Raw genomic sequence first — 15965 nt, 5'->3', positions numbered from 1 at the left:
ACTACCAAACACGGAAGTAACAGACAGATACACACTTACATATCATGGGATGTCAAAAACGATTGTAAAGCTTATGTATAAAATATGTTAAAATATAATGGTTAAGGTTAGGAAGCGATTATTCAGAATAAGCGAAAACAAGAACGAAAATTCTACTTTAGCCCTTACTCTGTAGTAATATTTTGTATACAAACATGCAAAGTGAATGGTGACAACACCTAACCGTAACTATACTGATGTCTATATATCGACTACACAATTGTTTATGATAATATATGTATCATAAACACATTACAGGGAAAACAAACATTCTGAAATCATCCTCGAACTCAAAATCCTGTTAGGTATGTCTGTTCCTTGTGTCATTGAAGCAGAAATACTAGTATTTAACCTATTTTCCAACAGGAAAGGTAAATTTTCATATTAACCCTTTGCTACTATCACCGAATTAGTATCTCTGTAAGACACGTACCATAAAATAATTTGCATAATTTTTTAGGATGTTGCTATATATGAAGGAATGTTTGCCATGTTGACAAACAAGTACTCACTTAATTTATAAATAACATCCAATCACAATGAATTTGTGGAAATTTCAGAACGTAGCTCTCCAAATGGTAGAAACGGTATTAGGATATATATATTTTGAAATGCAAATTCAGACGGACAAGTAGACAGCGACAATATTTTGCTTTTTTAGTTTTTTATGTTTTTTAAAGCTGAAACTGCAATGTTATATAAAATTATATATAAGCAGATTAAACGTCCTTCTGTTCTTTATTGGGGTTTGTTCTGGAACCTGTTGACACCCATCAGTACTCCTGCGACGCCGTGAAATATCATTCCCACGATCGATAAACCAAATGACCACGATAATCCAGTAGTGATCTTAGAACCAAAAATGACCACGGCGAGGAAAATACATCCGGCTGGAAAAGACAGAACAGGATACTAATTTAGGAGACAAGATGGTAAAGCATACAATATGTTAATCAAAGCATGTTGATGTTTTGCATATTGGCCCAGCATAGCAAACATTAAAATCACTCGCAACAGATAAAACGGATACAATTTTTTAATCATTCTTTAAGTATCAAATAATTCACCAGTGACTTTGTCCTTTTAAAAAATTCTGGCATATGTTACTAGGTTTATATACCATTAGGCGTTTTTTATTTGATGCCCCAGTCAGAAAGTGATTGTGACGTCATAAATATGGACAATGACTTTGCTTATTGAATTGAAAATGACGCAACAAAATTTTTGAGTTGAGACCTCAACTTACTAAAATAAAACTTTTCTTAGTTATAAGTTACCTATATTGTTTTTCCATGAGGATATATTTCCGCCAAGTTTGATTTTCTCAATAGATGGTAAGTGCTTTACAGATACTGGAGAAGAAAGCTTCCTCCATCTACAGATATGAGGATACATGTCCGCCAAGTTTGATTTAATCAATAGATGGTAAGTGCTTTACAGCCAAGTTTGATTTTGTCCGCCAAGTTTGATTTTCGACTTTTTGATATAAATGACGAAACAGCTCAATGATACAGTTTCCTGTGTTATTTGGCTATTTTTTTTTTTTTTTTTTATTGAGAAATACCTTTTACTTGTATGTCATTTGTACAAACCTGTTTTATTATGATATATAAGCCAAAACCTTGCTGTGTGGTTTTTAGACTCATTACTATATAAATATGCTGGCGTTGACATTATGAAACAAAGCCTTCGGGCAATATTATATGACCCATGACATCAAGGTATAGTCAGCTTAACACACTTTCGTTGGATTCATATTCATTGATAAGGTACGAAATAATTCGTGAAGTTTTTTTATTGCAAAAACGATTATTTTTTTTATTTATTTATTTTTGTTGAATGTTAGATAATTTGTTGATGAACGGCCGAAATATGAATAAACGATGAAGTTTACATTCGAGAACATGCACTACAGCTTGCTATGAGGATGGAATGTGTTATAACACAATCAAGACATTTCATACCCAATTAAAATTTATCGTGACGAACGTAAATATTTAAACATCATAACTAAATTGCTTGGTTACGTAAAAGAATAAAACAGTTTTAAGATTCAACACATAAAAAAGAAATTAAATAAAATATGAATTCATTGAAAATTGCGAAAATTGTACTTAATTTATACCGAAGTCTTTGCATTTGACTTCAATGACATTTTAAAAAATGACTCTCACATTGAAATTTTAGATCAAATCTTTACTCATTGAGGGATTTAATGGATTTTTTTTTCATTTTCATAGCGGCAATGGATAGCAGTTTCTATATATAGTGCGCCCTAGAGCATCTTGTACGATATGTAGAAAGCTACTGCTATTCACTGTCGCTTTGAAAATGAAAAAAACAAATAAACAAATGAATTTCATAGACAAAATATAATTGATTAGCTTGTTTAATGATGAAGTAACAGAAGTATGAATTTATCACTGAAACAAACTAATTTTTCGCTGAGATCTTGTTTTATCAAACTACTTAATGTACACAAAGTAGGACTTAAGGACTCGCTGTCACATCCTGATTTGTTGGTTATCACAGGTTTATCTAGAAACGTTGATGTCCTTGAGAATAAAATTATAATATTAAATTGTTCCTGGTTTGAACGCTGCTTACTGGTCACGCCAATATGTTGACAATTATGTGTTTTAAATCCACACCTGGGTTCGTTTGACACGCTAAATAAAACCAGGATCCATGCACTAATATATCATGGAGTTGTGTTGTTTAATCCCCGTGATTGTTACATTTCAATCTAGTATTGACACGCTTCAAAATGACCACATGTACACTACTAATTATGCTGTTTTTGAATTATTAAATATTTACAAAAAAAAATAACAATAATAATAATAATAAAACTTTATGGAGTTGTGGAGCTAGTGCACCCCCCTCCCATTACACGCTGTATTGATATAACACAATGCACGTGACACATACTCATAACATGAATAATAGTAAAATACAAAAAAGCACCATCTTCAACATCCAACGTAACTGAAAATTCTTTGCTGAGGTAAGTGTAAATGACGAAAAATGTAGTTCTATCTTGTTTATTCATGGAACGCATAAGAAATATTCAGAGCATCTAGATCGACCAAAACAAGTGTATTGAACTGCACAGAAGTAGGTCATTTCCGTAACAGCACGTCCGTTCGTTGTAAGATTTTAACATGCCTAATACAAGTACTTACCAGCGACGAGATTTCCCAAGCTTGCTATTATGTAAATAATGTCTTTCCTCAGTTGTTCCAAAAACACATACAATACAGCCAGTACAATGGCTGCAAGGCCGGCCAGAAATCCAAGTATTGCAAACGCTTGTGTAGCTTCCATCCAACCTATAGAAATAAACATTCATTCTGTCTATCACTGAGATATGTTACGGAACCGTTGGATTCGAATGGTTGATACAAAGACGTGATTTTCTACCTCTTCCAAAAACAATAAAAAAAGAATGAAAAATAAGTTACTTATATGAATAACATCAAAGAAACTACCAAATTCCTAAATCTTAGGGCAATTTATGTACAAAAGAAACATTTAAAAAGAGACTCCTGAAAAAGCACAAGAAAAACAATACTAGGTGTTTTTTGCTTCATAGACGACACCCGCCTTTTAAACCTTGGTTAATCCAAGTTAATCATGTCCTCAGTTGAGAACAATTTTACAACAACGGAACCAACAGGCAAACAAACACGTCCAGCTTCATATAGCACGAAGAGATAGAATATTTCTCAATGAGATCACTAAAACTGATAACGATTAAACGTGATTGAGATTAAGCCACGTTTATTGGTTTATTGAAGTTCCTAGACCGATGGTGTTCAAACGACACAATTAAGTACAGATACATTGTACAATTTCTTTATTTAGATTCAATCTGAAAATTCGGAACATCTGTTTCTATTTGAAAACTTTCTAAAGCATATTCGGAACATCAATGCTTGCAATTGAGAAATAGCTATACAAAACACTTACAACATTTATCACAACATTTGAAGAAAGTTTTGTCAGCACATTGAACACAAGAGACAAAGACACTGAAACGGTGTGTGTATGCAAGATTGCCACTGACGACTTTTCATTATATCATTTCGGACTTTGCACAAAACTTTGTCTCTGATGACATAAGAATGCAAGATAATTCGTTCGCCGTTTAAAGGACCTTTATCATCAAAAAAGTAGCAAACATTTTTTTAGAATAAAAGAAACTTAATACTCTTTAATATTACTGTTTATGACACCATATAGGTACTATGCACTCTCTGTATATGCCCTGTGACCGTGTGAACTTGTCTGATACAAAAAAGTATAGATCTAGTAGTGAAATAGACGCTTTTCGTGTTCATATTTAATTTATCAGGAAACAGGCCATGTTACAGTAACATGCACAAATCATGCAAAGAAAAAAATATTCTTATAAATATGACCTATTTATGATATATACAATATGATGGCCGTACATGCAAATGTAACCTTTTCAATTTCCTTCCGTTGTCTCTTGGGTTTGTATGATCAGTCAGGTTAACAGGAAATGAGCAACAAAGAGTAGGAAGGCCATATAGTTTGGCGATCAATCAATGTTGCTTGATAAATGGAATACATCATCAGTGTCTTATTATAAAAGCTAAATTTTGGCTCAGACAAAAGCTCGCCAGCGGCTGGCCACTTTTGTTTTTCTGTGTTGCAAAACACAGCTTATGTCTTAACGAAACGACAGATATGCTTTCTGTTTTAACTTTTTAAAAAATTATGTGTACACAATAATGACAGCTTTTAAGCTCGTCCTGAGAACACAACATATCCTATAAACGCAATGACAGGTTTCACACACACACAAAATCATTGAAATTCATTATTTATTTATTTGAATGCTTCCAACGCACAGGTGTGTAATGATAGATTGAAAGTGCACGTATAAAAATATACTTCTGTTTATTCATCTAAATTGGGCCCTATTTTTGATTGTCATAGTGAAGTTACCCTTCAAAATATTGATTGATTAATTAATTAGTTACGTTGTTTTAGGTCAATTGAAGAGAAGTAATAGTTTGTCATTGAAATCACTCTGACTATACATCCGGGAATTTGTATACACACGTCAAGGTAAAGGCAGGCGTAAGAATAGCATGATGTCGCTATCTGTTAAGTCTGTTTCAACAGTATATATACAAATGTACGCATGTCATTGACGTATTGCCGTGAATCTACATTTCACTGGGTTTTTATACGAGATGTTTTCAATTTGTATAGTAAACAGGTTGGTTATCGTCATAGCAACGAAAGTGATGAATCAAATATGTGATTAACGAGAGACACTGTGCACGAACGCCCATATAGACCGGACACTATCGTGTTCGTTGATCTGCAATCGATTTGGCTATAAGTTTACTATATTATCAATATGGGGTTTTTTTTTTTTACAGAAAACAAAGAATATACAGCGCTGCACAAAAGTAGTTAAATAAGTAAGAACTCAAAAAAAAGGTAAAGGATGACCGATTTAAAAATACATTATCACATTTGTAATGTTTAGAAGCTATGTTTTCGTCATCGTGAATATTAGACCGAGTCCGGCCGGTGTGGTTCTTTAAATATTATATACTTCCTGGTCCTTTCCGATCTTGGTCACAATCATTTATCTAATGAAGAATTATTACTGTATAAACGTATATCTGAATTGTCGTTACAGGTACCATGTTACTAGTATCTCTAAAATAAATTCGGATATAAATTTGTTATAGTGATTCTGATGTCAAAATACGGGTACGTAATTATACCACCATTACGGTAACAAGCGATCAGATCAACGAACAATGAGTATTCTTGTAATGCGAGAACGACGCAGTGGTGTATTAATATTAAAGCAGCTACCTGTAAACTATGTGAACAGTTATTTAGACTGAAAGAAAACATAGTATACTACACAAACCTCCAGAAACATAGTATTCTACACAAACCTCCAGAAACATAGTATACTACACAAACCCCTAGAAACATAGTATACTACACACACACCCAGAAACATAGTATACTACACAAACCCCCAGAAACATAGTATACTACACAAACCCCCAGAAACATAGTATACTACACACACACCCAGAAACATAGTATACTACACAAACCTCCAGAAACACAGTATACTACACATACCTCAAGAAACACAGTAAACTACACAAACCTCTACAAACATACTATTTATTTATTTACAAAGATATCCTTTGTTCTTTCTTTATATGAATCCCGCCTATGTACGTTTCAGAAATAACATAGTTATATATAAAAATTCTTATCGAAAAGGAAGTGCAGTACACATATGTTGTTGTTGTTGTTTTGAGACATCCGACATCCGAATGATCGTTTTCTAAGGCTCTCGTTTGTCGCCGTACAATAGTTTGTAAATAAACTACCTCACGCATAGTAAAGGCGGGAAAAACACACATAATTGATTGAGCAAATATGCTGGAATGTGTGGCGTGACTAGTTAGTACGCTTTATAAGCTTGCCTGAATATAGTAAGTATATTATGGTTGTGTTAAAAGGGATATTGTCGAACAAGCTGAATTTTTGCCAGCGACATTTTTGTTTTTGTTTTTCTTGACACTCACTATAAAAAATCTCTATTTTTGTTGTTATGATATGACTAGAAGGAAGAATATGCCTTCTGTCAGTATTCTCAGTTATAAATCAACCACATTTTTTAATCAATATAAACTTTATTACTTTTGGCATTACTTACTTACTTACTGACCAAGATTTACACAGAGGGTGTCGTCAATGAAGGAGAGGACGTTTATCTTTCCGGACATCTTGTCTTATTCAGAAATCAACGTGTGACAAGGCGGAAGCATACAAAGCACGCGCACTTATGGACATCGACAAGTTGTGAGTTTAGGCATGTGGACAGTGCATCACATGTTTTTTGCTTGCATGGATTAGGAGCAGATGCATGATCGAAATATATAGAAAGTATTCTCAATATACATTGTACGTGTTATACACCACCACCCCCTCTCTCCCTCCCTCTCTCTCTCTCTCTCTCTGTAAACTTGTTTATAATTGTTTCATGGCTATTATATCATACTACCACCTTTTAGATACAGTGTATTAATATCGGCATGTCATCCAGAGCAATTGGAGTAACGTGTCTTGTCAAAGGACAAAACCACGACAGCACAGGATGATCGTAGCTTTCTTCCGAAATACTAACTATCCTGAGTTTTTGGGAAGGGTGCAAATCTCGAGCGCGCGGGAACGTGCAAATCGCGATCGCCAGAGCGTGCAAATTGCGATCACAGATAATCGAGATAACTAAAGGTATATGGCGACATAAAATGACTTTTAAGTCCTATCGCAAAACACCTTACAACTGCAGTGTTTACAATTGTTGCGATTGACCATAATACACTTAGAAGAACAGGCTATTGGTTCAAATATCAGATGTGCATAGTGTAGGCTGTAAAGTATGGCACTAATTGAATTGGATCCGGAATAAAAATTACTTTCGGTTTTAATTCTATTTCACCTTTTTCTTCGCCTTATTTATTTATTTATTTCATGTATTGATTTATGTAACTAATATCACACAGTAGTGAATCTGTATAGTTTCATATTTAAGACTTTATCTCAATATTGTCTTCAGCACGTGCGTCCCCTCCTTTTCAAATCTACTTACTTGGACTTGAGGTGATACTACCACATCTTCCTGCCGAACACCCTCTCCACAACCCGGAGTTGTAGCTAAAATCAAGAGAACCAAGAGTGATTGTTTGTGAGGTCCAATAAGGCGTTGCTAGACCAATAAGATGAAACAGAATGCCAGCAAGTGTAGATCCTAAGGCAATCTTCAATAATACCGATGTATCTGCTAGTCCCATTTTGAAAGGCAAGTTATAACTCCGCGTGTGTTGAAGCAGCCCTTCCCAGAAACCTAGTCTATTCACACTGTTTCACTGTGACGCTTCACATACACTTAAAACTATGATATGTTTATTCATTCGTGACCACTTCCAACCTAAACATTGTACTATCTTATGTAGCTTCCGGCTGTCACTAGCGCATTGCTCGACCCGGATTGTGACCATATAAAATTGGGCCGCTGGGATATTTGTAAACTATGTACAGGTAAGGTGTTAATGTGTTCAAGGAAAAACCCAGAGGCGTCTATCAACAGGGGCGTGTCTCCAATCCGTTACTTGAATATTATATATCACATTGATGACGAAATGTCGTTAAACAATCTGGATTAATTTCATTCATTGTACTGATGCTCCTGTCTGTTGTGGGTTGATATGCATGAATGAATCATGTCTGTACAACTTGTCACAATCAAAGTATTTCAACGAGTTCATAACAGACTTCATTTCAGATGACTCAGTACAGTGCATTTTAAAATGTAAACATCAGCATTACGCAACTTTGCCCAGTATTTGAATGTCTTATTTGTCTATTATGGACAACGTTAATCTACATAATTCAAGATACAGAAATACATTTTGTAAAATTAACTATAATACTTTACACAATATTATCATAGTATGGTCTATTTATTTTCAACATTTTGCCACCTTTTCCTTCATGAAAATTTTGGACCGTAAGTTTTGACTTTGTAGTTGAATGTTTTTTGTCATAAGCAGCAGAACCGTTTGTATCTTTTTTTTTTATCAAAGTCTAAAGGACAGATATAGAATCGATGGTGGTCGGGTGGCGCAGTGGTAACGCACTCGCCTTTCTCCTAGCCGACCGGGGTTCGATTCCCGGAACGGACGTGAAAAGGTAAGGGGTCACCTGCACGACCACGTGGGTCTTCCCCGGGTACTCCGGTTTTCCTCCCACAATAAGACCCCTCGCGCGCTTACATCCGGGCCAACAAAAGTGATTAGTATAAGTTGACATAACGTGTTTCACAATTGTTGTAAAATAAATAAAGTTTATATATATAATCGATGGTTGAAAGAGTTTGACTTTTACGCATCTGTTATGATACTCTTCATCCTTGTAATAACCTGATTGCGTGTTACACTCTCCATTTTTCATTTGTTTCAATTAGAGGACTGCGGCCATGACAACCTCCACCTAGCGGGGACGAACGGAGGGTTAAAAAGTTGTATCAATACAACGGAAAGAGAAATGAATTGGAATTATAAGGACTACTGAACGATGATATCTTCATTGTGAACAGGTACCTTCTTAACGAAGTGGACAAGCATATGAAATGGTTGAAGAACCGTAGTCCATTTGTTCTTATGAGTAAGGAAACCTCTTCCAATTACAAACTCCATCTACTTGACGTGAAATTCAAAGCGTGCTTATCAATATCGACAGTGGCGTCTTGATCATTGAAGGACACGACGGATAAGTATCCTCTGTCCAGAACGGATGGGAAGACAAATGCGTCAACATCTGGACCTTTCATATGGCAGAACATATAGGGGCTTGTTGAGGACTTGTATATTACAATACAACTTGTAAAAGGGACCAACGAAGGACCAGACAGAAATTCGCCGGTGTTCAGCCGAATACTGCTTATTTTTTATACCTTTGGTACAAAATGGTTGGAAATAAATTGCCTACAAGGAAACCTCGACTTAAATTACAACAGACTAAATTTATACGCCTTCGCTCACTATGAATGCAAACAAGTCCGGTGAATTTCCCGATAAATTGCTGGCATTACCGAAATAGGAATGGAGCAATTCTATTTTCCAAAGAACGTATTTGACTAGCCAATTTTATTAATTGACAAATCAAACATGTCTTTTGAAAAGGGAAATTCCAAAATTTTCATAATATCCTTGATTTCCTAATTCACTAGCAAATAGCTTAAATTATTTCCAGCTTTCATATCTCGGTAGTACGTATTCAAAAGACAGTGTTTGCCTTTGCACATTCACCTGTTTTATTGTTACTCGAAGGAAGATCTTTGAAAGTACGAATGGGTCATTGATTCAAGGTCGCGTACATTTTAAAATAAAAAATGGCGAGCATGTTTCTACAAATTCTTTACTTTATTCCGTTGAGCCTTTAATCCATTTATTATTATTATTATTGTTGTTGTTATTATTATTCTCTTTTTTTCCTCCTTTAAGAAGATTTCACAAAAAGAACAACATTAATTTAGTGAAAGAGAACGTTGAATTGGCATGCAAATCAAAATTATTACCAAATATATTTTAACATTAGGATAATTATAGTAATTAAGTCGTTACAAAATCACATCGGAACATTGAGGTACATCATTTTTGCAATACAGTGATCATTATAACATAAGTATAATAATGATTAAATAGTTACAAAATACCAAAGCAACATATAAGATGCATCATAATTACATTACTCATATATATATATATTGTACTTAATGATAATTCTTTAGATGTAATTTGTATCATATACATTTTAGCCATAATATGCTTTAAGCATTTTTGAAACATAATGACTGAATTAAGGTAAAACTGTGATATTTCTTTTCAATTCATACATTACTTCTCCACCAATCAAGATATGGAATAGGTCAAAATCTGAGTGATCATGTAAATATACGCTAAACTCATGATCACTGATACTGATCATTTGACACCATAATTTATCTCGAATTTCTTCAGTAAAATTGCACTGTAAGACTATATGAGTATACACATCTTCATACGTTTGGCCACATCTGTAACATAATTCAACTGTGTTTACATTTCTGATGGACACAATAAGTTTCATTATACTAACTATGGATTCCTTATATACAAAGCGCATTTGCTATGTTACTCATGTATAACCACTGAAGCTGTCTGATCTCCCAGAGTTACTTCCCTTCGTTTCATTATAACAGTGGGTATACACGGTTTCAAATAAGAGCGTATTCGAGTTACCTCCCCCTCGATGACGTTATACAAGGATAAACGCGGAAATGGCAGAGAAGACGCGTCCCTCTCCTACTGCCATTGATTTTAGCAAAGACGCAGGTATTTATAAATCCAGTGTTATTGTAAATGATCTTAATATCCATTTTGATATTCGGAGAGCAAATATTTTGGTTGTTTCTTGTTGCAAATGGCGGCAGCCGAATTGTGAGAGAATGTGACTAAACGAGTTGAAAAGAGACATAAATAAAACAAATCAAATAAAGAGGGGATTAATCACGCATTTATGTAAATTTAACGCTCTATATATTGGCGTTTTGTATACATAACTACTGTTATCGTCTCACCGATGATAGCCAATGTTTTGATTGGTAATAATTCATTCCAGCCGAAGAACTATTTTCCGCTAGAGTTACCTCCCTAATACGCACCGTTGTTGCGATGGGACTTGAACCTCAATTTTACTCGAACACATTGAGATGTATTTGAAAACTAAAACTTAAATATCTGATGATTAAGTTGTATTCGTGTGTACCGCAATTATTTTTTGTCGTGATTTCTCCACTTATCTCGCGATCATTTCTGACTGGAGTTCTATTCGCGCTTGCAAGATGTACACAAATATTTTTTTCCAAATACTCGTAACACACATCTATATTCCTTAGTAGAATACAGACTTATAGAAAGAAGAAACTTCTGTTGTATCATTCTTGTATTTCTATAGCCAAAAGAGAATGATTGTTTAATGTACTTCATTTTTTCCTTTGAGAAATTATGAATGAGGTACATTTGATAAGGGTGTATATAACACTTTTTCCGACTGAGTTGATGTTTTAATTTCTCCCTATGTCATAAAGGTTCCTTTCACCTTATATACTGATGGTAAAGCTTATATTGTCGTTTATTAAATTTTTTCTTCTCGATTTTTTAAACAGTAAAATTCTTTCGGATACTCACTTTATTCTTTTGCTACGAATTCTACTTCAGATTTTAATCTATAAACCTATAGGCTGAACTACTAAACAATCAACCAAAAAAAATAATGGTTCTGTTTACCAACATCATTTTTATCAATTATGTTGAGATAACTGATATAGAAAATATTATTGTTCGTGTCCTAAATGTAAAATAATTACATTTTATAACAAGTTATGTACTGTCTTATCTTATAATATATAAGATATAGAATATTGTATAACATATTTGATACATGCACAGACAAATAAACAATTCTCGCAGCATCAACAAATCAGTGTTTTTTTACCATGATTTCTACCATAACCTGCGTATGTTATCTCACGCCCTGACTATTCATTTAACACCATATCCATTGTTTATTCATACGTATAATACACACGTGTATTATTGGTGACAGCCAAATCTATTGGACGAGGCATTGACAGTTGACCCAACAATGATCTGTGACCCCGAACTACTTTCGCCACTTGCGATTGTTTTCGTCGTCTGCTGTCCATCATCAACATGACTGACAATGACGATCTCTCATTCTTGCCGGCGGTCAAGATTGGTGATGCGGTAAAACTGTGTGGAGGGGGAAAGGAGATAGTAATTGGTAAATGCAGTAATTTTGGTTTCCCAACCTTTGAAATTGTGATGTATAGTTCTGATGAAAGTGATCAGAAGTTCTTGAAATTACACGCTATCTTAGTCGTGTCTGCATTAACATTTTCCAGCGAAGAGGCGCTACTCGTATCCGCAATAAAATCTAGTTCCAAATTATTTTTTTTTAAGATAAACAATTTGTGTAATTTTGTAACGTGTTTCAATGAACTACTATTACGGGATGTTTCCAAACAATATTATTGAATATATAAGTCCTTTGCATCAAAAATAGCGATTTTGCCGCTTTTTGCATATTAATGAGCCAATCAGACAACACACGATGTATTCTTACGTCAATTGGGGCGAAACAATGTTGTACACAATATATATATATTTACGTTAAAAGGTCATGGTAGAAAGAAGTTCTACAACTCGTGACAGTTGATTATCATCGTTATCAAACTCTCGTTAGTTAATTTTCAAATTTAGAAAAGACACTCGGCAGAGCCTCGTGTCTTTTCTGACTTTGAAAATTAACTAACTCGAGTGAGATAACGATGATAATCAATTACCACTCGTTGTAGAACTTCTATATAATATTATTATTTATTTCATTACTTCTTCATTAATTTTTTCCCCTTTATTTGATTTTTTTTGCATCCAATTCGATATCAAAACAATTTATAGATACAAATAATTGGAATGTCGACATTCTATTTTATCTGTCACTTAAACTGCGTTTATATCGTTTGTAAACTACACTCTAGTAAAACACTATATAACAGAGGGAATTCCTACAACGTAAATATGATTAATTGAAAGCAACTGTGTATATAGATACCAGTGACAAGATATAGGTGAGATTTAATAGTGTCCTCAGTTATAACAAATACAATACACACGAGTGAAATATATTTATTACTGATGACACTATTGAATTTTTCATTTATTACATTTTCACACACGAAGTAACCAAATTACTGGCAAATTTAGGGCAGATATGAAACGTGAAAGCTGGTGAGGCTTTTGGCGGACAATACTCACACATCATGACTTCAGAGTACGCGACAAAATAGTTAGTTTTTTGGGGTTTTTAAATCGTGAAAAATATGTTAACAAAAAAAATAAATTCAATGTAAATCAATTTTTAGGTCGCCTGAGCCGAAGGTTCATGTTGACCTATTGCCATCATGATTTGTCTGTCGTCGTGCGTCGTTAACTTTTCACATATTCGACTTCTTCTCAAGAACCACTGAATGGATTTTGACCAAACTTGGCACAAAGCATCCCCATGGGAAGCCGCTTCAAGTTTGCGAAGAAAAAGGGCATGGCCCCAATAGGGGCCCCAGGAGGGGGGAAAAGGGGGTAAAATTAGGTAAACCTTTAAAAATCTTCTTCTCATGAACCAACAGTCATATTCATATTTGATATTTAGGGTCCTTATGGCAAGGTCTACAAAGTTTGCGAATGAAAAAAAAATTGGGTCAAAAACTGCCCCACTAGGGGGCGCTCAAAAGGGTCGAAAATTCAACTTTGACCGATTTCAACCAAATTTGGTAGAAAGCATCCCTTAGTGAAGGACGTATGAAATTATGTTGAAAAAAGTGATAATGTACCCTTTGGGGCCTATAAGGGGTGTAAAAGGGGCCATATGTAAAAACCTTCATTAAATGACTACTTCTCAAGAACCAGTGGATGGATTTTGACCAAACTTGTCACAAAGCATCCCCATGGGAAGCCGCTTCAAATTTGCGAAGAAAAAGGGCGTGGCCCCAATAGGGGCCCCAGGAGGGGCTCTACACAAGGTCCTGGTAAGTGTTTTAACTTTTTTGGGCGATTCAAAATCCAAGATGGCCACCCTAGCCTCTGTTTGGCTAAGACATTATGGACTTCCTCTCAAGAACCATTGGGTGGGTCATGTTCAAACTTGGTACAGATGTTGTACACTTGGTCCTGCACAAGTGTTGTAACATTTTTGCAACATTTTAAAATCCCCAGATTATTGACATATATTCCTCAGGTGACCGTTAAGGCCCCTTGGGCCTCTTGTTATATTTACATAGAAACTTTTACTAACACTAACAGACGAAATTTGCTGTAAAAACGTTCAGAGAGAGTTTAGCCTGTGACAAATTACTAGTGATTAAATAAAATGGCGGCAACCTACAGCTGTCACTATTGATAACACAAACCTTCTTAAAATGTCTAACGTGTTAGCTCCTCATTCAAGACATTTGGTTGGGGGTTAGGTTCGATGTCAGATAAGGTCATTTGTGTCGCATTGTTTGCTGGTTTTCATGGAAATGAAAGTTTACCATGGAATTTAAGGTAATATCAGAAGTAAACAACGCCTTCAGATGTCTGGTTTTGTGATTTTGTACCGGGCTTTAAGATTTGTCAAATTTATAAGATAATTTGTGTTCTCTCTTTGCATTGATGTAAATATGCAAAAGTGTTCTTTCTCACTATAAAAAGTATTGCAAAATTATATATTTTCGAGGGGCTTATTTCTTTTTTTTTCAAAAGATTGATATTTCGTGGGCATTTTATTTCCATAAATGTTATGCTTATTTCAACAGTTCGTAAGCATATGAAGTGTGGATAATGATTCCCCACACACTGAAATAAATCCCCTAGGAAAATCAATTATCATACTGTAAGTAAAATAAAAAATAAATGTATTTGTTTCTAGGTTTAACTAAAGAAGAAGAAAAATGTCAATACAACGTGTTTAATGTATAAAAACTACATAAACATAAAAACCTATTTTCAACTCATAATAAATGTATAACTTTTTTTGTTTTTTTTTTTATTTTTTGTTTTAGTGTTTTCGTTTTTTTCTTTTTTTTTTTTTTTTGAAAAAAAACGACAAGATAGCATGTCGACAAAATCGAATCTAGACTCTAGCTCCAAAGTAATAAAACGAAGGACAGACAAACAAAAGAAAAATTTGCACTGAGACCCTTGAAGAACTACATGGAGGACAAGACCAGGTGTTCCAGAAATTTAAGCATCTTCTGCTTCATCGACAATCAGTATCGAACACATATACTGTGAGACAAGTGATCGGCTCCTTATTAGATTCCATGTTTTTGGTCATATATTTCACCAAATCAAATGATGTTCCATTTGACTAATTAACCAATTACGAAATTAAATTATCAAGAACCCATGTTAGAGATATGATAACAAAGGAATCTTTTATTCTTCTTAATTTGACAGATGGGACCATTAACATCATCCATTGAGATATTACATCTACTGAGCATAATTTTGTTTTCAAAATTTTGTGGGTTTGTTTAAGTTATTTATCATCATATTTATTTAATTTCTTTATTTATCTCTGTTCGTTTATTTATTTCATTTATTTCTTTTTATGATAAAAGCGGCCAATTAAAATGTTTTCTTCATTCAGTAAATTCAAAATATTTGAGGATAATTTACTCTACATATTACTGCATCTAAAATCGAACAATCAGAATTTCATTGTATTTATTAAAAGTAATTAAT

General features: G+C 34.2%; 1 protein-coding gene across 2 annotated transcripts in view; it reads right to left on the bottom strand.

Annotated features, from left to right (window-relative positions):
- Positions 1-555: 555 nt before the first annotated feature.
- LOC132546636 (uncharacterized) overlaps positions 556-15965 on the bottom strand; it is an 18508-nt gene continuing 3098 nt past the window's right edge. The window contains exons 1-3 of one of the 2 annotated variants that reach the window (XM_060210361.1): positions 7712-7915; positions 3225-3371; positions 556-929 (exon numbers count right to left, since the gene is read on the bottom strand). In XM_060210361.1, the coding sequence (XP_060066344.1) occupies positions 778-929; positions 3225-3371; positions 7712-7913 (501 nt within the window). In that variant the 5' untranslated portion in view covers positions 7914-7915 and the 3' untranslated portion in view covers positions 556-777. Of the gene's footprint in view, positions 930-3224; positions 3372-7711; positions 7916-15965 lie in introns of those variants that run through there. The other variant, XM_060210368.1, reaches the window with a different exon arrangement.

This window comes from Ylistrum balloti, unplaced genomic scaffold, assembly GCF_031769215.1.
Source record: "Ylistrum balloti isolate Yb309-2 unplaced genomic scaffold, AGI_CSIRO_Ybal_v1 Utg369606, whole genome shotgun sequence".
Lineage (NCBI taxonomy): Eukaryota > Metazoa > Mollusca > Bivalvia > Pectinida > Pectinidae > Ylistrum > Ylistrum balloti.
This window is presented reverse-complemented; position numbering and strand designations above follow the sequence as displayed.